This window comes from Oncorhynchus masou, chromosome 31 (assembly GCF_036934945.1).
Source record: "Oncorhynchus masou masou isolate Uvic2021 chromosome 31, UVic_Omas_1.1, whole genome shotgun sequence".
NCBI lineage: Eukaryota > Metazoa > Chordata > Actinopteri > Salmoniformes > Salmonidae > Oncorhynchus > Oncorhynchus masou.
The window spans coordinates 68,430,949-68,454,784 of NC_088242.1; the positions used below are offsets into that span (position 1 = coordinate 68,430,949).

General features: G+C 44.7%; 1 protein-coding gene across 1 annotated transcript in view; it reads left to right on the forward strand.

Moving 5' to 3' along the window:
* LOC135524323 (IQ motif and SEC7 domain-containing protein 3-like) overlaps positions 1-23,836 on the forward strand; it is a 51,646-nt gene that overhangs the window by 25,334 nt on the left and 2,476 nt on the right. The window contains 7 exon segments of the mRNA XM_064951779.1: positions 7,317-7,483; positions 9,498-9,637; positions 12,103-12,234; positions 21,173-21,272; positions 22,569-22,727; positions 22,994-23,089; positions 23,170-23,213. Coding sequence (XP_064807851.1) covers positions 7,317-7,483; positions 9,498-9,637; positions 12,103-12,234; positions 21,173-21,272; positions 22,569-22,727; positions 22,994-23,089; positions 23,170-23,213 — 838 coding nt within the window.

Below are 23,836 nucleotides of genomic sequence, written 5' to 3' on the forward strand. Positions count from 1 at the left end.
AGTGCCCATCCAAGAAGGCTCAAGGTCATTGGCCACAGATAAAATCGAGTCAAATTACATATATACAGTAGCTTTGATGGCAAGCTAGCATTCATCAACATGAATGAAGTCGACAATCTACTGGCAAATCCTTTTCAATCCCTGTCATATGAAGATAAATAATGAAGAGAAATTATAGATAAAATGTATCGGTGCTCATCGGCCATTGGACATAAACATTACACAACAAGTTGGAAATCGCAAATTCAACAAGGAGCTGTTTGGAAGGAATCAGTGTCTAACTGCAAGCATTGCAAAGCAATCGCTAGCCTGCTATTCAGTGGAGTGGGTGTGTGGTCCCAAATCTGGGTTTAAGGGTGTCTTTTCCAAGCTTAAAAGAATTAACATTCAACATTGACAATGCTGTCAATCCAGCATGACTTCTGCCGTGCTCAAAACAACTGGAAACTCGTAACTGGAAAATCTGACTTGCATTCAAGACAATTGGGAACTTGGAAAATCGAGCTCCGACTGGGAAAATAAGTTTTGAATGGTCATCCAACTTGGAATTGCAAGTCACCTCTTTCTAGAGCTCCAACCTGAAGATCACTGATGTCATCATGATGTAACCTTGTTTTTTTAAGTGTTCCCAGTTGTCTTGAAAGCACCATAAATCCTGAGAATGACAGACTTTAACGATAAAGTTTGATGACAAAATTTTCCCACGAAGGACCGCCGTGCCACCTTCCTGTTCAAGTGGGCAAAGCACAAAAAGGTGAGTCCAAAAATGTCTTGTATGCTGCTGCATAAATGATATAATATGCCAGGGATATATGTATACTGTAGCTAAGAAAGTAATACTAGGTGTATGTTGTGTAGTAAGCTGTTTAGCCTATAGCCTGTTTTAGAGAAATGTCATCTTCAAATATTGTAAGAGCTTTCATTGTATGCTTATATGCCCCCTTTATTTATCCACGGTTCTGACTTGGGAAAATACTGTAAGACCGGCCCATGTTCTGTATTCTGTCACTGTACATTTCAAAAGTGCTAAACAAATAGTTATATGACCACGTCCATCCTAGTTCACTCATTAAAGTCTCAATCGAAATAACAGATTGCCTCTTATCCGCTCGTCATCCCCTTATGACAGTTTGTACATCTCAATTGTCAGCAGAAACCAATTTTTTTTCAAGCAAGTAAGCCATATTAGCTCAGTTTTTTTATGCACACTTAGAATCTAGCCCTATCAGATCTGCACTAACAAACACCTGCATAGCGGTTGTTTTGGTGGTGGATGTCACGTTGGCATGAAGGATCAGGAGACAGACGCAAGAATGCGTAATAGTTTTTTAAATTAAGCCCAAATTACGGCGTGCCGTGTAAATGAAGACCTAGCAAACAGGGATGAAGACCTAGCAAACAAGTAACAAAACACAGGGTAGAAACCCAAAACAAAAGAGCGAGGGGTACCTTGAATAAATAATACACGCGCACAATGATTAACCCACAGGACGAGACCCATAATCATCTGCGCAATCCACAATGGCAAGAAAGCCATTGTAACAATAAACGACAGCCCAATGGAGACCAAAGGGCACACTTATACAAGTACTAATAATTGGGAACAGGGTACAGGTGTGCGTAATAAATGTTCTGGAGGGATCCGTGACAGTGGAACTGCATTAGAGCTGTCAAATCCACAAGTGGCTCCTGGAATTATAACAGGACTTGCATGTTTACTAGTTGGAACACCAGGATATGGGGTGGCAGTGTAGCCTAGTGGTTAGAACATTGGACTAGTAACTGAAAGGTTGCAAGTTCAAATCCCCAAGCTGACAACGTACACAATCTGTCATTCTGCCCCTGAACAGGCAGGTAACCCACTGTTCCTAGGACGTCATTGAAAATAAGAATTTGTTCTTAACTGACTTGCCTAGTAAAATAAAGGTAAAAAATATGATACGTAATCTACACCTCAATTAGGCTGATAGAAATCCTCACTATTTTGATTTTAAATTTGAGTGTCATTATTTCTATATAGAGTAGCCTACACTTTCTCATTCTGAAATACGAATGTGAGTAGGACTGGTGTGGCTTCGTGACAATGATTACACAGGCAGCTGCTCACCGATTTTGACAGGTCTGATGCAGTTACAACTCCATCACCGCCAAAAAAGGTGTCGGCAGTCACGTTTTTATGCTTGATCTGATTGAATCTAGGTCTTAATGTCAAGTGTCCCAGAGAGCTGCTTCATTTTTGTTGGTGTTGTTAATCACACGTTTATTGACTTGATTCCAGACAACTTGAGAGCTCTATCAGAGTGACCATCAGGTTCTTGGTCACCTCCCTGACCAAGGCCCTTCTCCCCGATTGCTCAGTTTGGATGGGCGGCCAGTGTTGGTGGTTCCAAACTTCTTCCATTTAAGAATGATGGAGGCCACTGTGTTCTTGGGGACCTTCAATGCTGTTTTCGCTTTGTCATGATGGGGTATTGTGTGTAGATTTATGAGGATGAGTATTTAATCCATTTTAGAATAAGGCTGTAACGTAACAAAATGTAGAAAAAGGGAACTGTAAGTATAAATAAGAGGTGATACTATACTGCAATGTAAATTATTGGTGGTAAAATTATACACTGCTCAAAAAAATAAAGGGAACACAAAAATAACACATCCTAGATCTGAATGAATTAAATATTCTTATTAAATATTTTTTTCTTTACACAGTTGAATGTGCTGACAACAAAATCACACAAACATTATCAATGGAAATCAAATTTATCAACCCATGGAGGTCTGGATTTGGAGTCACACTTAAAATTAAAATGGAAAACCACATTACAGGGTGATCCAACTTTGATGTAATGTCCTTAAAACAAGTCAAAATGAGGCTCAGAAGTGTGTGTGGCCTCCACGTGCCTGTATGACCTCCCTACAATGCCTGGGCATGCTCCTGATGAGGTGGCGGATGGTCTCCCGAGGGATCTCCTCCCAGACCTGGACTAAAGCATCCACCAACGCCTGGACAGTCTGTGGTGCAACGTGGCGTTTGTGGCCTGCTGGAGGTCATTTTGCAGGGCTCTGGCAGTGCTCCGCCTGCTCCTCCTTGCACAAAGGCGGAGGTAGCGGTCCTGCTGCTGGGTTGTTGCCCTCCTACGGCCTCCTCCACGGCTCCTGATGTACTGGCCTGTCTCCTGGTAGCGCCTCCATGCTCTGGACACTACGCTGACAGACACAGCAAACCTTCTTGCCATAGCTCGCATTGATGTGCCATTCTGGATGAGCTGCACTACCCGAGCCACTTGTGTGGGTTGTAGACTCCGTCTCATGCTACCACTAGAGTGAAAGCACCGCCAGCATTCAAAAGTGATCAAAACATCAGCCAGGAAGCATAGGAACTGAGAAGTGGTCTGTGGTCACCACCTGCAGAACCACTCCTTTATTGGGGGTGTCTTGCTAATTGCCTATAATTTCCACCTGTTGTCTATTCCATTTGCACAACAGCATGTGAAATTTATTGTCAATCAGTGTTGCTTCCTAAGTGGACAGTATGATTTCACAGAAGTGTGATTGACTTGGAGTTACATTGTGTTGTTTAAGTGTTCCCTTTATTTATTTTTTAGCAGTGTATATATATCATATATAATAATATATAATAATGTATATAATTAACACAGAACATATTTGAATAAGTATTTACACTAAGCAGTGTGTAAATTGAACACTTTTCCAGTGTCTATATGGGTCCACAGACTCCACACTTTCAGTGACAGATTTACCACTCTCAGTGTTAATTATTATTATTAATTATATATTTTTGGACATAAAAATGTGTCTATCATATGTCCATGTCCTAGGCCATTTGTCCATGTCCTAGGCCAGTTAAAGAATCATAGGCTATGACAATGATGTAAAGAGTAATGAAATGCAGGATGTAAAGCAATTCTGAAAAATGTCAACACTTCTTTGGCAGTCAAATAACTTGCATATATTCAAATACCTTCAAATATTATTTGTTTTTCTGAGACCTGTATTTGAATATCAGAGGAAATAGATGCCAATGAGATGCCTTTAGTTGAATCTCTAAATTCGACTACCTCGAGTATTGAAAAGGTATTTTCAAATAAATTACAAAATACAAGTATTTTCTCTAGCTGTGAGTAGAAGATCTGTTTAGGAAGCCTTGAGTCGATATCCTTGTCTCACCGTGCACCAGCGACTCCTGTGGCGGGCGCACATTGGTGCGGCTGGCTTCCGGGTTGGATGCGCGCTGTGTTAAGAAGCAGTGTGGCTTGGTTGGGTTGTGTATCGGAGGACGCATGTCTTTCAACGTTCGTCTCTCCCGGGCCCGTACGGGAGTTCTAGAGATGAGACAAGATAGTAGCTACTAACAATTGGATACCACAAAATTGGGGAGAAAAGGGGTCAAATTCATGCAAATAGTCTGGGTAGCCATTAGATTAGCTGTTCAGGAGTCTTATGTCTTGGGGTTAGAAGCTGTTAAGAAGCCTTTTGGACCTAGACTTGGCGTTCCAGTATCGCTTGCCATGCGGTAGCAGAGTCAACAGTCTATGACTAGGGTGGATGGAGTCTTTGACAATTTTTAGGGGCTTCCTCTGACACTGCCTGGTATAGAGGTCCTGGATGGCAGGAAGCTTGTCCTCAGTGATATACTGGGCCGTACGCACTACCCTCTGTAGTGCCTTGTGGTCAGAGGCCGAGCAGTTGCCATACCAGGCAGTGATGCAACCAGTCAGGATGCTCTCGATGGTGCAGCTGTAGAACCTTTTGAGGATCTGAGGACCCATGCCAAATATTTTCAGTTCCCTGAGGGAGAATAGGTTTTGTCATACCCTCTTCACGACTGTCTTGGTGTGTTTGGATAGTATGTTGGTGATGTGGACACCAAGGAACTTGAAGCTCTCAACCTGCTCCACTACAGCCCCGTTGATGAGAATGGGGGTGTGCTCGGTCTTCCTTTTCCTGTAGTCCACAATCATCTCCTTTGTCTTCATCACGTTAAGGGAGAGGTTCTTATCCTGGCCCCACACGGCCAGGTCTCCGACCTCCTCCCTATAAGCTGTCTCATTGTTATTGGTGATCAGGCCTACCACTGTTGTGTCGTCTGCAAACTTAATGATGGTGTTGAAGTCGTGCTTGGCCATGCAGTCATTGGTGAACAGGGAGTGCAGGAGTGGACTGAGCACGCACCCCCTAATGGCCCCCGTGTTGAGGATCAGCGTGGCAGCTGTGTTGTTGCTTACCCTTCCCAACTGGGGGCGGCCCGTCAGGAAGTCCAGGATCCAGTTGCATTGGGAGCTGCTTAGTCCCAGCGTCCTTAGCTGAGTGATGAGCTTTGAGGGCTCTATGGTGCTGAGCTGTAGTCAATAAATAGCATTCTCACGTATGTGTTCCTTTTGTCCAGGTGGGAAAGGGCAGTGTGGACTGCAATAGAGATTGGATCATCTGTGGATCTTTTTGGGCGATATGCAATTTGGAGTGGGTCTAGGGTTTCTGGGATAATGGTGTTGTTGTGAGCCATGACCAGCCTTTCAAAGCACTTCATGGCTACGGACATGAATGCTACGGGTCGGTAGTCATTTAGGCAGGTTAACTTAGTGTTCTTGGGCACAGGAACTATGGTGGTCTGCTTGAAACATGTTGGTATTACAGACTCAGTCAGGGACAGGTTGAAAATGTCAGTGAAGACGCTTGCCAGTTGGCCAGCATGCTTCCGTGTTGCTAGCCTCAAAGCGAGCATAGAAGTAATTTAGCTCGTCTGGTAGGCTCTTGTCACTGGGCAGCTCACGGCAGTGCTTCCCTTTGTAGTCTGTAATAGTTTGCAAGCCCTGCCACATAAGACGAGCATTGGAGCTGGTGTAGTACAATTCAATCATAAGTCTTGTATTGATGCTTTGCCCGTTTGTTTGATGGTTCGTTGGAGGGCATAGCGCCATTTCTTATAAGCTTCCAGGTTAGAGTCCCACTCCTTGAAAGTGGCAGCTCTACCCTTTAGCTCAGTGCGGATGTTGCCTGTAAACCATGGCTTCTGGTTGGGGTATGTACATACGGTCACTGTGGGGACAACGTCGACGATGCACTTATTGATGAAGCCAGTGACTGATGTGGTGTACTCCTCAATGCCATCGGAAGAATCCCGGAACATATTCTAGTCAGTGCTAGCAAAACAGTCCTGCAGCTTAGCATCTGCGTCGTCTGACCACTTCTTTATTGAGTGAGTCACTGGTGCTTCCTGCTTTAGTTTTTGCTTGTAAGCAGGAATCAGGAGGATAGAATTATGGTCAGATTTGCCAAATGGAGTGCGAGGGAGAGCTTTGTACAAGCCTGTGTGTAAAGTTGCTCTAGAGTTTTTTTCCCTCTGGTTGCACATTTAACATGCTGGTAGAAATGAGGTAAAACAGATTTAAGTTTCCTGCATTAAAGCCCCCGGCCACTAGGAGCGCCGCCGCTGGATGAGCGTTTTCCTGTTTGCTTATGGCCTCATACAGCTCATTGAGTACGGTCTTAGGACATTATCCATTAGGATATTGGTGGAGAGGTGGCTACCTAGGTATGTGAAACTGGGAATGTTTTCAAGTATTGTATTGTTGGCAGTGACCTTGGGGGATGGTAGGTTGCTTCCCATGGTTGCTGGAAGTAGTTCTTTGTTTTTCTGGGGTTGAGTGATGTATGCTTTTGTGAATACGTTAGCAGTGACCTGGAGATCAGTTTCTGAACTCACACAAACACTGCTCCTTCCCAGTGTCAAGAGTATTTGATGTGCAGCAGGACTCTCAAGAAACTGAAAACTCAGGAAGCTTGTATGTGTGTATCTCTTCTCAGGATGTAAGAACCCACAAATAAACAGTATTACATAATGTCTCAAGTTAAGAAAGAAAAATTAAATAGTTACTAACTAATGACACGAATGGACAAGCAGTTTGTCTTTCAGGCCATTACAACAGAATAGCTTTCTGTCTTGGCAGAGCCTCGTATTTAGTATTGGGCGAGAGACAAATTGGAAAATCTGTTGATGTGCCATTGAGCAAGGCACTTAACTCTAATTAAGTCAGGGTTGCTGTTAAGAACTCTCACTCTCAGGGGGAGTTGGTATATGCAAAAAACACATCCAATTCATGTCCAGTGCACAGAAATAGGACACATTTATGCATCCACCAAATTATTATTGTTATTATTTCACTTTGTCTTTGTGTCCCTTTCACTGTCTCTCTCTTTGACTATCTCATTCTCTGTCTCTTTTTCAATATCTCCCTCTACCCCCTGTTAGAGGTACTGTATTTCTAACAACAACTCTCTTTACATCTCTCTCTCTCCAGTCAGAGGTATTGTATGTGTAATCCCGAGGTGGTGCAGCAGTTCCATAACCCAGACACCATTTTCATCCTGGCCTTTGCTGTGGTCCTCCTCAACACTGATATGTATTCCCCTAACATCAAACCTCAACGCAAGATGGGCCTTGACGACTTCATACGTAACCTACGAGGTGACTGGCTGTCTTTGTATATGTGTCTGTGTTTGTCTGTCTGTGTGTTGTTTGTGTGTGAAACACAAATCTATAAACGGTACCTAGCTTATTAAATGGTACCTACCTTATTAAACGGTACCTAGCTTATTAAACGGTACCTAGCTTATTAAACAGTACCTAGCTTATTAAACGATACCTCGCTTGTAGCTTGTTAAACGGTACCTAGCTTGTTAAACGGTACCTAGCTTGTTAAACGGTACCTAGCTTGTTAAACGGTACCTAGCTTATTAAACGGTACCTAGCTCGTTAAACGGTACCTAGCATGTTAGTGGGGTTGCGTCTTTGTTTTTGGCTTTTTTGCTTTTCTTTTGAGCCTACTGATAGAAGAAAGAATAAAAATAATCTGAAGTCCACGGTGGTAATTTATGGACAGTGTGTGCCTGTGTGTGTTTGACTCAGTATAATAAGCTGCAGAAGTCTTGCAACATTTATGACAGTGTTTCTGAGCCTGGTGTTAGAGACTAGAGACACTAGAGCGGTTATTTATAGAACAGGTGCACAGACAATGCTTTGTACACTTAGTATACCAAACATTAGGAACACCTTCCTAATATTGAGTTGCACCCCCTTTCGCCCTCAGAACAGCCTCTATTTGTCGGGGCATGGACTCTACAAGGTGTCAAAAGCGTTCCACAGGGATGCTGGCCCATGTTGACTCCCACAGTTGTGTCAAGTTACACACGGGAAACACACGGGAAACTGGAGCGTGAAAAAAACAGCAGTGTTGCAGTTCTTGACACAAACCGGTGGGCCGGGCACATACCACCATGCCCTGTTCAAAGGCACTTAAATGTTTTGTCTTGCCCCTTTACACTCTGAATGGCACACATACACAATCCATGTCTCAATTGTCTCAAGGTTAAAAAATCCTTATCTAACCTGTCTCCTCCCCTTAATCTACACTGATTGAAGTGGATTTAACAAGTGACATCAATAAGGGATCATAGCTCTCACTTGGATTCACCTGGTCAGTCTGTCATGTTTTGTATACTCAGCATATATTTTAATACAACACAGGACCAATTTCATATCTAATGATTGACAGCTGGTTGAAGCAGACAGATTGAATTGTGGGGGATCAGGGATGGTGAATCTAGAGAACACACCAAATCGGGGGGTGAGAGAGAATGGACTGGGAGCTGAACATCATTAACTCCTGTCCTCTCCCGAGTGGCGCAGCAGTCTAAGGCACTGCATCTCAGTGCTAGAGGCATCACTACAGACCCTGGTTTGATTCCAGGCTGTATAACAACTGGCTGTGACTGGGAGTCCCATAGGGCGGTGGACAATTGGCCCAGCGTCGTCCGGGTTTGGCCGGTGTAGGCTGTCATTGTAAATAAGAATTTGTTCTTAACTGACTTGCCTAGTTAAATAAAATAAATAACTCAGTAAAATGTTCTACTGGGGATGAGGCTTCTGTTGAGTCTCTCTTGACTGAAACACAGCACAAGATCTCTCTCTAGTGGTGAGATACAGCCACAGCAGGGTGATAGATTTCCTTTTTATTTTGTCACATGCACAGGGTCGCAGATGAAGTTGCTGTGTACAGTGAAATACTTAAGCTCAGTGCAGGTGTGAATGAAACAATAATATTAATAATAATGATATGGTAGGAATAGTGGTGGCTATTCAGTATGATAAATGTCCATCGGGCTGGGGGCAGGGTTGATGTCCAGTGGGGAAGCAGATAAGGGTGGTGGGGGGGGCTGACTAGTGGTGGCTATTCAGCAGTCCGATGGTCTGGGGGTAGAAGCTATTGGCCAGTCTGTTCGTTTTAGCCATGATGCTCCTGTACTGCCCGCATCTGAGTGATGGAAGTGGGGAGAACAGGCCGTGGCTTGAATGGCTGAGGTCCCTGATGATCCTAACATCAGCCACTCCTGCCCTGTCCTGCAACGAGCCTGAACCAGGGGTGGAGCAATTCATTTTCGGAATTCCCTTTCTAGTTCCTTGTGTGTCCCTGTTCCCTCAGGAGTGGACGACGGGGCAGACATCCCCAGGGAGATGGTGACAGGGATCTATGAGAGGACCCAGCAGAGAGAGCTACGCTCCAACGAAGACCACGTCACCTACGTCAGCCGCGTGGAACAGTCCATACTGGGCATGAAGACTGTGAGTGTGTTGTGTGACTGAGCGAGAGCCAGAAAGAGAGATTGGTGTATGTGTGTGTGAGAGAGAGAGAGAGAGAGTGGAGTCTGTGTGTGTGTGTGTGTGAGAGAGAGAGAGAGTGGAGTCTGTGTGTGTGTGTGTGTGAGAGAGAGAGAGAGTGGAGTCTGTGTGTGTGTGTGTGTGAGAGAGAGAGTGGAGTCTGTGTGTGTGTGTGTGTGAGAGAGAGAGAGAGTGGAGTCTGAGAGAGAGAGAGTGTGTGTGTGTGTGTGTGTGAGAGAGAGAGTGGAGTCTGTGTGTATGTGTGTGTGAGAGAGAGAGAGAGAGAGTGGAGTCTGTGTGTGTGTGTGTGTGAGAGAGAGAGAGAGTGGAGTCTGTGTGTGTGTGTGTGTGTGTGAGAGAGAGAGAGAGTGGAGTCTGTGTGTGTGTGTGTGTGAGAGAGAGAGAGAGTGGAGTCTGTGTGTGTGTGTGTGAGAGAGAGAGAGAGTGGAGTCTGTGTGTGTGTGTGTGAGAGAGAGAGAGAGTGGAGTCTGTGTGTGTGTTGAGAGAGAGAGAGTGGAGTCTGTGTGTGTGTGTGTGTGAGAGAGAGAGAGAGTGGAGTCTGTGTGTGTGTGTGTGTGTGTGTGTGAGAGAGAGAGAGTGAGAGTCTGTGTGTGTGTGTGTGAGAGAAAGAGAGAGTGGAGTCTGTGTGTGAGAGAGAGAGAGAGTGGAGTCTGTGTGTGTGTGTGTGTGAGAGAGAGAGAGTGGAGTCTGTGTGTGTGTGTGAGAGAGAGAGAGAGTGGAGTCTGTGTGTGTGTTTACCCCATGGTTTACAGTTGAAGTCGGAAATGTACATACACCTTAACCAAATACATTTAAACTCAGTTTTTCACAATTCCTAACATTTAATCCTAGTAAAGAATCCCTGTTTTAGGTCAGTTAGGATCACCACTTTATTTTAAGAATGTGAAATGTCAGGATAATAGTAGAGAGAATGGTTTATTTAAACTTTTATTTCTTCCATCACATTCCCAGTGGGTCAGAAGTTTACATCCATTAAATTAGTATTTGGTAGCATTGCCTTCAAATTGTTTAACTTGGGTGAAACGTTTCAGGTAGCCTTCCACAAGCTTCCCACAATAATTTGTGTGAATTTTGACCCATTCCTCCTGACAGAGCTGGTGTAACGGAGTCAGGTGTGTTTGCCTCCTTGCTCTTTTTCAGTTCTGCCCACAAATGTTCTATAGGATTGAGGTCAGGGCTTTGTGATGGCCACTCCAATACCTTGACTTTGTTGTCCTTAAGCCATTTTGCCACAACTTTGGAAGTATACTTGGGATCATTGTCCATTTGGAAGACTCATTTGCAACCAAGCTTTAACTTCCTGACTGATGTCTTGAGATGTTCCTTCAATATATCCAGATTATTTTCCCGCCTCATGATGCCATCTATTTTGTGAAGTGCACCTGTCCCTCCTGCAGCATAACACCCCCACAACATGATGCTGCCACCCCCGTGCTTTACGGTTGGGATTGTGTTCTTTGGCTTGCAAGCCTCCCCCTTTTTCCTCCAAACATAACAATGGTCATTATGGCCAAACATTTTCTATTTTTGTAGACCAGAGGACATTTCTTCAAAAAGTACGATATTTGTCCCCATGTGCAGCTGCAAACCGTAGTCTGTCTTTTTTTGGGGCGGTTTTGGAGCACTTGCTTCTTCCTTGCTGAGCGGTCTTTCAGGTTATCTCGATAAAGGACTCGTTTTACTGTGGATATATATACTTTTGTACCTGTTTCCTCCAGCATCTTCACAAGTTTCTTTGCTGTTGTTCTGGGATTGATTTGCACGTTTTGCACCAAAGTACGGTCATCTCTAGGAGACTGAACACATCTCCTTCCTGAGTGGTATGACGGCTGTGTGGTCCCATGGTGTTTATACTTGCGTACTATTGTTTGTACAGGTGAACGTGGTACCTTCAGGTGTTTGGAAATTGCTCCCAAGGAAGAACCAGACTTGTGGAGGTCTAAAAATGTTTCTCTGAGGTCTTGGTTGATTTCTTTTGATTTCCCCATGATGTCAAGCAAAGAGGCACTGAGTTTGAAGGTAGGCCTTGAAATACATCCACAGGTACACCTCCAATTGACTCAAATTATGTCAATTAGCCTATCAGAAGCTTCTAAAGCCATGACATTATTTTCTGGAATTTTCCAAGCTGATTAAAGGCACAGTCAACTTAGTGTATGTAAACTTCTGACCATTGGAATTGTGATACAGTGAATTATAAATGACATTATATGTCTGTAAACAATTGTTTGAAAAAATACTTGTGTCATGCACAAAGTAGGTGTCCTAACCGTCTTGACAAAAATAGTTTGTTAACAAGACATTTGTGGAGTGGTTGAAAAAATAGTTTTAATGACTCCAACCTAAGTGTATATAAACTTCCGACTTCAACTGTATATGTGTGTGTGTGTGTGTGTGTTTTTCTGTAGATCCTGTCTGTGCCCCACCGTAGGCTGGTCTGCTGCTGTCGTTTGTTTGAGGTGGCAGACTTCAACAAACCTCTGAAACAGAAACTGGCGAACACCCAAAGAGAGGTGTTCCTTTTCAACGACCTCATACTGGTGAGAACACACACAAGCACACACACACGCACTCATGGACACATGCACACACACACACCCAGACACCCACACGTGAAAGCATGACTAGTGTTTATTTAAGTGATAATGCCCGAGAAGCTGGTGTTTGGAGGATATATTGGCAATGGTGTTGTTAGGCCTGGAAAACCGTGCCAATATATCCTCCAAACACCGGCTTCTCAGGCATTATCATTTTTATGCAATGGTACCAACATAATCAAATAATGATTTTCATTAAAAACATTATTCTGATGAATTTATTCATACTTTTCTTCCTTTCACAAGATATAGTCCCAAAACAAATCTAGAATTGCTACCCAAGCCGGCTGGTCGTTTGTTCTATTGGTTCGGTTGCCAGAGATGCGACCTAGTTGTTCAGTCTTTTTGTTCTGTTTCTATGGACGCGACCCAGTCGTTCAGTATTTTTGTTCTGTTTCTATGGACGCGACCCAGTTGTTCAGTCTTTTTGTTCTGTATCTATGGACATGACCCAGTCTTTCGTTCTAAATCAGTGGTCATCAACCGTTTCTGAGTCAAGATCACTTTCTGAGTCAAAATGCATGCTGAGATCTACCGCTCTGATTTTTTTATTAACATGACTTAAAAAATGTAAGCCTATGCAACATTAACCAATTAAAAACAGTACTGTAGCAATGAGGTTGGTGCAGTAAGCTATAGGCCCAATACATTATCACCACATACTGGCTTTGCTTGAATTTACCTGCCAATGCATTGTTGTTCAGGACATTTAAAAAATATACATATTTCAAATCTTGAGGTAGGCTGTATGATCACACCGGTAATAGATCCATTGTTCTATTACTTGTGAGGCACAGCTGAGTGAAAATACATTTAAATAATTAGCTTTTTATTTTACTGGGCTGATGGTTGCTGCATCTGATGGTCAGTCTCAGGGAGAGAGCAGCAGACTGAGGCTCTGTCTCTCAACATCCCTCTGCTCTCCATTTCCTCCACTGACCAAAAAGGGACACTGTCTTCCAGCTGATGGTGAAACTCGAGTCGCACCGCATTATTTCTGCCTCATGCACAAATTCTTGTTGTTACTCCTATGAACAGAGAAATTTAAATATTCCTTGATATTAAAAATTATCCAAGCCGCTAATAATAACAACAACGCAAGCCTATAGATACACTTTCCTACTCATTCATTACTGCTACAATGCTTGTTGTAGCGCTGAGTGGAAATAGGAAGAATGCGCATTTTATGGGTTATAAAAGTGTTGAATACAAAGTGTTGACAGTGCTGAGTGAGAACTTAAATATGAACTCACTCATAAAAACAGCAGCTCTTTGCTGTATTCTTTGACAGTCTCTCTCTAGTCATGGTTTTAAACGTTTTGAAATCTCACAGTATCAATTTTGCCGTAGCTTTCTTTTACGCCTCCTACGTTACTGCAGATTTGGTCATCTGAGCAATCTGATTGGCCAGCGGTACACATAGTGTACTTGATTTCCTCTCCAGGCCCACCGGGAAGGCAGAGTTTATACCTTCAGACACATGAAATGGTATCAGTTTTCCTACCCGGCGCCCAGGGCTGCACCTACTACCAACAGCCTGTGACTAATAAAACAAATTAGGAACACAAAGGCTTTATTTATGGGTTTATGTCACATTCTGACCCTAGTTATTTTGTTATTTCTTTGTTTTAGTTGGTCAGGACGTGAGTTGGGTGGGTATTCTATGATTTGTGTTTCGAGGTTGGGTTTCTTGTTTGGCCTGATGGTTCTCAATCAGAGGCAGGTGTTAGTCATTGTCTCTGATTGGGAACCATATTTGGGTAGCCTGTTTTCTGTTGGGGTTTGTGGGTGGTTGTTTTCAGTCTTTGTGTGTCTGCACCAGATATAACTGTTTCGGTTGTCACTTTGTTGTTTTGTATTTTTGAAGTGTTCAGTTGTTTATTAAAAAGATGAACACTAACCACGCTGCGCTTTGGTCCCCTCTATCTCCAGACGACAACCATTACAGTTTATTACAGAAATGTTTGGCGATCGACTAGAAATGCTTTGGAGATCGACAAGTCAACTGGTTGGTGACCATGGTTCAAAATGTTCCATTGCCATACTGGCTGGCAACGTTCTTATGGCTTGCTTGCTAGCTAGCCAACTATGGCTAACTTACAGTCACGTCAAACAGTGCAAACAGAATAACAACAGTAGCTGCATTTGTTTAAGCTGTTTTCTAGTGATATTTATTTGGATAATTCCATAATAATGAGCTAATGAGGCACGATTTCGCCTGGAATAGAAATGTACTCTCTTTTAGGTAAGGTGACCAGATTTCTGAAATGAAAACCGGGGACATTTCCAGTTCGGTGGTCAATATATAATTAAAATAGCCAATGTTATATTATCTATGAAATAAAAAAGGGGGACAATTCCGGTTTCATGTATTTAGTCTAACAGGCACCTGTGATAGAGAAAACAACTATATTACAGAAACACTACAGACAAGACAGAACTGTCTGATCTGAACAGCCATTCAGTGGTCCTGCTATAATAAGAGCAGAAGAGAACATGAGCAAAATTGAAAAAACAGACAATAGTATATGTGAAATACTTAACATAATAAAGAAATAAGATGCTGATGAGATTGGTAACTACATAATATACTTATACCAACCTAATATGTATATTTCTCAGAAGAATGTATCTTCATCAGGATTGCTCTGTCTTTGGCCAGCTTCTCCATGAACTCCTGGCAGGGGAGGTTGAAGTTTATCTTCACAATAAGCATGGCCTTGATGGTAGTAACAGTGAACCTATTTCTTGCTGCTGTCCATAGATCATTAATTTGGGAGAACACTCTCTCGACTGGTGCATTACTTCCAGGTAAGCACATGACAACAGACGCTAATCTAGCCAGGTTAATGTGTGGGATGTCATTCTCTTTGAAGTGGGTAACCACCGTGCTCCATCTCTGACTAAGCGGTGTCTCAGATGTTTTCCATTCTTCAAGCGATCCCCCTTTAGGAACTCTTGCAGGCCAGTAACCTCATCACACAATGCATCCTCATTGATGGTCACATTGGGGCATTTTTCCTGCAGTGTGCCTGCTGCCTTCTGGATCTCTCCACGCAGAGGTTGCCTTTTTAAAAGGAGGCCATGTACATTTTTTAGATTACCTGTGTGCTTTCCCATGCTTGCAAGTAGTTCACAGCCATAGTGAAGAATGATTGTGATGTTTTGAGAAAGCTCTCTTTAGACATGGCTCCATTTTCCTCTACTTCTCTCAGAAGTCCTCTGAACAAAACTGGAATGAAGTTGTCATCATCTCTTGCAGAGAATTTTGCCTCAACGTTTCTCAGAATTGCAGCTGACGCCACAGCAGAGTGGTCCTGGCCTCCAAGCATCTTGATCGTGTCACTGAATACGGTCAAGTTTCCATGGACAAAGGCCAGCCAAAGTTCAGTCAGTGGACCTTCGAACATTGTTCACAGGACAACAGGGCATTTGTCTTCAGAAATAAAAAAGGATTTCAATTGGCACATACATTTTCAGCACTCTTTCTAGAGCAGGGAGCATGGACATCCAGTGAACATTGCTGTGTCCTACAATGTTATGGTACTCCTGGCTAACAAACTCACAAAAGCCCTTCAGTCTTTCTACTCTGACGGTGAAAATATGAACATATCCAAATATATTTGTGAGCAGGTACTCAACATCGTATCCAAAGCTGTTCTGGCCGTGTTATAAGTGAGGACAACCGAAGCCAATCACCTCCCGCTGCAGAGCATTTTTAACTTTGGTATGGACATTGACCCTCCCAAAGTTGGTATTTGTTGTCGGGAGAGAATGTTTTCCAGGTTACATTTTTGGATGACCACCAGGACCTCGGCTGCAATTTCCTCTGCTGTTTCTCCATTCAATTCAACAAAATCAAGCAGTTTTGTTTCCACAGATGTGCTGCCATCATATATCTTACATATCTGACTACTATTGGCAGCAGCTTTGTCCATTATTTGACGTATCAATGGACAGGGACACAAATTCAACCTGGTCTAGGTCCTGTGTTAGCAAAGTAGTTGCCCATGTTGCAAACACGTTACTCACTATGGCGTCACATTTTGTCTTAGCACATGTAAACTTTGGCTCACAAATTGTCACGGCTTTCGTCTGTAGAAGGAGAGGCGGACCAAAATGCAGCGTGGTTGTTATTCATTGTACTTTAATAAAGAAACTGTACACGAATAAACTAACAAAACAACAAACGTGCGAAAACCTAAAACAGTCCTATCTGGTACAAAACACAGAGACAGGAACAATCACCCACAAACACACAGTGAAACCCAGGCTACCTAAATATGGTTCCCAATCAGAGACAATGACTAACACCTGCCTCTGATTGAGAACCATATCTGGAAGACATAGAAATAGACAAACAAGACATCAACATAGAATGCCCACTCAGATTACACCCTGACCAACCAAAACATAGAAACATATAAAGTAAACTATGGCCAGGGTCTGGAGAGTCCCCCAAGGTGCGGACTCTGGCCGCAAAACCTGAACCTATCGGGGTGGGTCTGGGTGGGCATCTGGCTGACTGGCGGCTCTGGTGCTGGACGTGGCCCCCACTTCACCGTAGTCTTCCCCCACCTTGTCCGGATCTGTGACCTCCTAGCCACGGCAACCCTACTCAATAACACGGGACAGAGGGGCAGCTCGGGACAGAGCTCTGGCAGACTGGCGCAGCAGCGGACAGGCGGGAGACTCCGGAGCAGCGCCGGACAGGCAGACTGGGAGACTCCGGCAGCACAGGAGAGGAGGAAGGCTCTGGCAGATCCTGGCTGACTGGCGGATCTGGAAGAGTCTGGCTGACTGGCAGATCTGGAAGAGTCTGGCTGACTGGCAGATCTGGAAGAGTCTGGCTGACTGGCAGATCTGGAAGAGTCTGGCTGACTGGCAGATCTGGAAGAGTCTGGCTGACTGGCAAATCTGGAAGAGTCTGGCTGACTGGCAGATCTGGAAGAGTCTGGCTGACTGGCAGATCTGGAAGAGTCTGGCTGACTGGCAGATCTGGAAGAGTCTGGCTGACTGGCAGATCTGGAAGAGTCTGGCTGACTGGCAGATCTGGAAGAGTCTGGCTGACTGGCAGATCTGGAAGAGTCTGGCTGACTGGCAGATCTGGCAGACTGGCGGATCTGGAAGAGTCTGGCAGACTGGCGGATCTGGAAGAGTCTGGCTGACTGGCGGATCTGGAAGAGTCTGGCAGACTGGCAGATCTGGCAGCTCTGGCAGACTGGCGGATCTGGACAGTCTGGCAGACTGGCGGGTCTGGACAGTCTGGCAGACTGGCGGATCCTGGCAGACTGACGGCTCTGGCTGCTCCATGCTGACTGGCGGCTCTGGCTGCTCCATGCAGACTGACAGCTCTGGTGGCTCCTTGCAGACTGGCAGCTCCTTGCAGACTGGCAGCTCCTTGCAGACTGGCAGGTCCTTGCAGACTAGCAGCTCCTCCATGCAGACTGGCAGCTCTGGCTGCTTCATGAAGACTGGCAGCTCTGGCTGCTCCATGCAGACTGGCAGCTCTGGCTGCTCCATGCAGACTGGCAGCTCTGGCTGCTCCATGCAGGCTGGCAGCTCTGGCTGCTCCATGCAGGCTGACAGCTCTGGCTGCTCCATGCAGACTGACAGCTCTGGCCGCTCCATGCAGGCTGGCAGCTCTGGCTGCTCCATGCAGGCTGGCAGCTCTGGCTGCTCCATGCAGGCTGGCAGCTCTGGCTGCGCTGAACAGGCAGGAGACTCCGGCAACGCTGTAGAGGCGGAAGGCTCTGGCAGCGCTAAACAGGCGGGAGAGTCCAGCAGCGCAGGAGAGGAGGAAGGCTCTGGCTGCGCTGAACAGGCGGGAGTCTCTGACAGCGCTGTAGAGGAGGAAGGCTTGGGCAGCGCTGAACAGGCGGGAGACTCCGGCAGCGCAGGAGAGGAGGAAGGCTCCGGCAGCGCTGGAGAGGCGAGACGCACTGTAGGCCTGATGCGTGGTGCTGGCACTGGTGGTACTGGGCCGAGGACACGCACAGGAAGCCTGGTGCGGGGAGCTGCCACCGGAGGGCTGGTGTGTGGAGGTGGTACTGGGTAGACCGGACCGTGCAGGCGCACTGGAGCTCTTGAGCACCGAGCCTGCCCAACCTTACCTGGTTGAATAGCCCGCACTGGGCTATGCTGGCGAACCCGGGGGACACCGTGCGCAAGGCTGGTGCCATGTAAGCCGGCCCAAGGAGACGCACTGGGGACCAGATGCGTAGAGCCGGCTTCATGGCATTTGGCTCGACGCTCAATCTAGCCCGGCCGATACGCGGAGCTGGAATATACCGCACCGGGCTATGCACCCGCACTGGGGACACCGTGCGCACCACTGCATAACACGGTGCCTGCCCGGTCTCTCTAGCCCCCCGGTAACCACAGGAAGTTGGCGTAGGTCTCCTACCTAGTGTCGCCATACTCCCTGTGAGCCCCCCCCAAGAAATTTTTTGGGCTGACGCTCGGGCTTCCATCTGCTTCGCCGTGCTGCCTCATACCTGCGCCTCTCCACTTTCATCGCCTCCAGTTCTTCTTTGGGGCGGCGATATTCTCCAGGCTGAGACCAGGGTCCTTCACCGTCCAGTTCGTCCTCCCATGTCCATTCCTTCTCTTGCTGCACCTTGGGGCGGCTACACTCCCCTGGTTTAGCCCAGGGTCCTCTCCCGTCGAGTTTTTCCTCCCAATTCCAGAAAGTCTTGTCACGCTGCTCCTGCTGCTGCTGTTGCCTGTTACCACGCGGCTTGGTCCTGTTTTGGTGGGTGATTCTGTCACGGCTTTCGTCTGTAGAAGGAGAGGCGGACCAAAATGCAGCGTGGTTGTTATTCATTGTACTTTAATAAAGAAACTGTACACGAATAAACTAACAAAACAACAAACGTGCGAAAACCTAAACCAGTCCTATCTGGTGCAAAACACAGAGACAGGAACAATCACCCACAAACACACAGTGAAACCCAGGCTACCTAAATATGGTTCCCAATCAGAGACAATGACTAACACCTGCCTCTGATTGAGAACCATATCAGGCCAGACATAGAAATAGACAAACAAGACATCCAACATAGAATGCCCACTCAGATCACACCCTGACCAACCAAAACATAGAAACATACAAAGTAAACTATGGTCAGGGTGTGACACAAAGCTTCTGTGTCAGTTGTGCTGTGCAATCCATAGATCTGTAACTATGATTGTGTCACATGGTGTGGTATGCAAAGACACCCTACTGCACAGCTGAACCATATTCTTCTTGGGAAGGCTCTACCTTCTTGCAGAATGTGGTGACAGAGGGCATACCAACACGGGCAATCAGAGGCTTTATGCTTTTTCGTCTGCTGATTTTCTACCACTGCCGTTCTTCTCCAGCTGCCAATTGAAAGAGAGGAATTACAAAGGGTGCAGTGAACCATTCTATCGTCTTGACCTATAAATGCGTATAAATGGAAATTCTCTCATCATGTTTTTCAGAAAAAGAGCATTTCCGTTTCTTGGGAAGAGTCATTGTATCTCCTCTGTCTGTTCTTCTTCACTCTCCTTGTGTCATTCTCTTTTTACTCTCAACATTTTCTTCTCCTCCTCTTTTCTTCACTCGTCTTCCTTTCCTTCTCTTCACCTTTCCACCTCACTCTTCTACACTCTCCTTGCTTCACTGTTTTTACTCCCTTAATTGTTCCTTCTCCTTTCTCTCCAATCTGTATTAATAAACAGCATACTATTACATAAAATACTTTGGTTAACAGATTCCCATTGCTTGCCTCATTTTTGTATTTATCTCAAAAACATTGTTTGGAATAATAAATTGGCAGGCTCTGTAACCATATCTTTACCTTTCCTCCTCTGTCTCCTTCACTCTTCTTCCTCCTCTCCTTCCTCTCCACTACTAATGTTATCCATGAACATTTCTAAATATATTGTAATGACCCTGGGTTTATAAGCGCGGAAATCGACCCTGCCATTTGAGCATGCTTTTGCGGCACAGTCGATAGCGCGCCGGACCTCGGGCTCGAAGGTCGAGGGTTCGAGACCTGCTCCCTGCTGTTTCATTACAATATTGTCACACTACTTATTCTAATGCCAAACCATTAAAATTGTAATCTACAAAAATATTCTCAGAATTAATTGTGCATTAATTTAATATAATCATATTTTCAAAATATCCCGTCCACTGCATGTTTCAATGTGAACGTTTTTTAACCTAGCTACCATAACAGTAGCTAGCCAACTTAACGTTAGTCTACATAGCTAACGTTAGCTAGCATAACCTATTTAAAACCTTATAGAGCAGATCATCTATCTATCTAATACATTTTTACATAACATCACTAGCTAGTATCTCAAACGATTTTAACTTACCTGGCTTGAAAAGACGTTTCTGGTGATGTTGTGGATTCACTTGACACTTGCTAGCTTCTGGCCGAGTTTTCCACAGCAGTTTTCTCTAAAACTATCGCAAGCAACTAGTTAGTAGAAGAAGAAGAGTGAATGAAGCTGTATAGCGAGCAGTATAGCTGAATTTGAATATTGAAACAATGTTCCAAATGTCGGAGAGACAGACAGTAAGGTTTATACATATACATACATTTTCGCTGTTGAAAACTAAATGTTAGTCTAAAAGAAATGTGAGGTGAAGTCTAGATGCTTTTTATAGTGGAGATCAAGTTCATTTAATTGTCTGGCTGGGCTGATGAGACACTGGATGGCGCAGTCAGATCGAACAGTCATAGATTTAGCCGGTGGTAATTTGTGGAATAGACACCAGCTGGAATGCGCTTTTAACCAATCAGCATTCAGGATTAGACCCACCTGTTGTATAAGTGTGTGCGCACGTATGCGTGTGTGCTCACTGTATGGCGTATGTCCATTCTGTTGTCTCCTCACACAGATCCTGAAGCTGTGTCCAAAGAAGAAGACTTCTGCTTCCTACACCTTCTGTAAAGCCATGGGTCTACTGGGCATGCAGTTTCACCTCTTCAGCAATGAATGTAACTACTACAACTACTACAACTTGATACTACTACTATAACTACTCTACTACCTCTACTACTACTACTCTACACTCTACTATTGCTACTACTACTACAACTACTACTACACTACTACTACTACACTACTACTACTAGTAGCTCCCGAATGGCGCAACGGTTTAAGGCACTGCATCTCAGTGTTAGAGGTGTCACTACAGATCCTGGTTCAATCCTGGGCTGGATCACAACCGGCCGTGATCGAGAGTCTGATAGGGTGGTGAACAATTGGCTCAGCGTTGTCCGGGTTAGGGGAGGGTCTGGCCGGGATAGGCCGTCATTGTAAAATTGTAAGCATTTGTTCTTAACGGACTTGCCTAGTTAAATAAAGGTTAATAAAAAAAACTATCACTACTACTACTCTATTATTATTATTACTACTACTACTAATCTACTACTCAACTACTTCTACTCTACTATTACTACTACTACTACTACTACTAGTATTATGACTACAACTACTCTACTACCACCACTACTCTGCTACTACTATTACTACTACTCTACTATTATTGACTATTATTATCACTACTACTACTCTACTACTACTACCACTACTCTGCCACTACTATTACTACTACTACTACTCTACTACTTCTACTCTACTATTATTATTACTACTAAGACTACTTTACCACTATTACTACTACTGCTTCTACTATTACTATTACTACTACTACTACTACTCTACTATTATTATCACTACTGCTACTCTACTACTACCACTACTATACTACTACACTTACTATTACTACTACTACTACAACCTCACATCTACTGCACTACTACTACTACACTACTACTACTACTACGACTATTCTACTATTACTATTATTGCTACTACTACTCTACTATTATTATCACTACTACTACTCTACTACTACTACTACTACTCTACTACTGCTATTACTATTATTACTACTAGCACTACTACTATACTACTACTAGTACTACTACTACTCTACTATTATTATTACTACTAATACTCTACTACTACTCTGCTACTACTACATCTCTACTATAATTATTACTACTACTACTCTAAAAGTACTACTACTACTACTACACTACTACTACTACTACTGCACTACTACTACTACTCTACTACTACTGCTATACTATGCTATTACACTGTACTGCTCCATACATAGCTAACTATGAGCGGTGACATTATCTGTCCAGAGTCCTACTATGCCCATGGCATCGCCATTCTATTTACATAGCTAACTGTTTTTGTGTGTGTGTCTGTGTGTTCAGACTATGCTCATGGCATCACCATGTTGAGTCCGTTCTCTTCAGAGAAGAAGCAGCTGGTGAGTTTTTGCTCCCCCAGCGGAGAGGAGCTCAGGAATTTCACAGAGGAGCTACGTGAGTCCATCACTGAGGTCAACGAGATGGAGCAGATACACATCCAATGTGAGCACACACGTATACGCACGCACGCACACACATACGCACGCACACACACGTATACGCACGCACGCACACACATACGCATGCACACACACGCATACGCACGCACAAAACACACACACACGTATACGCACGCACGCACACACATACGCATGCACACACACGCATACGCACGCACAAAACACACACACACGCACGCACGCACACCACACACGCACACACAATCCGGCTCTTTATGTAATTATATGGTCATATCTCGCTGTCTGTAGGGGAGCTGGAGAGAGAACAGGGGGTGCAGACTCACACTCCCCACACCAATGGAGGACAGATGGACACACTCAGTCGACACACAGGATCACCCACTGGTAACAAACACGAAGTTAGCGACTAGCATCCACACATCATGCTGTGTCTCTGAGTGTCACTTGTGTGTTTCTCCCCTCAGCCCAGCAAGACCTGTATGACAAGACTGGCAACAACACTGTGGAGGTGAGTCACATACACACTCTGCCTCAGGTAAGTGTATGTGTGTTAGCAAAGATGCACACAGGCGAGGAGTAGGGAGACCCTCCTCAGCTCCCTCCAGCTCTGTGTGCCTCATAGCAACACAGCTACAACTGGAGGGATAGCTTTAGCCATCAGCCTTCTGCTAACAGAGACCAGTAATTAGCTATTAGCCACCTGCCAATGCACGGTTATCTATTAGCTATTAGTTTCCTGCTAGTAGGGAGTTAGCTATTAGCCTCCTGCTAACACAACATCTGCCTCCCAGCCATCATAAGCTTTTCTAAGCTCTGCTGGCTTGCTAGAAAACCATCTCCATGGCAAGACTCAGAGTTAATGTACGTGTGTGTCTGTGTATGCATGCACATGTATGACTCAAGCCCAGTTCCTCCACTCTAAATACCCTCTCTACAGACCTAGCAGCCCCAACCCCTAATTCTTAGTCAGTCCTTTAGCATTGCATATCTCTGTGTTGGGGAGACACCATGCCCTCGGTGTCATCTCCCCCCACACACTCATCCCTCTCCAGACACACTCCTCCTCCTCCACACACGCACGCAAACTCACACCCACCCACTGGAGCCCAAATGTTGACCCTGAAACGCCTT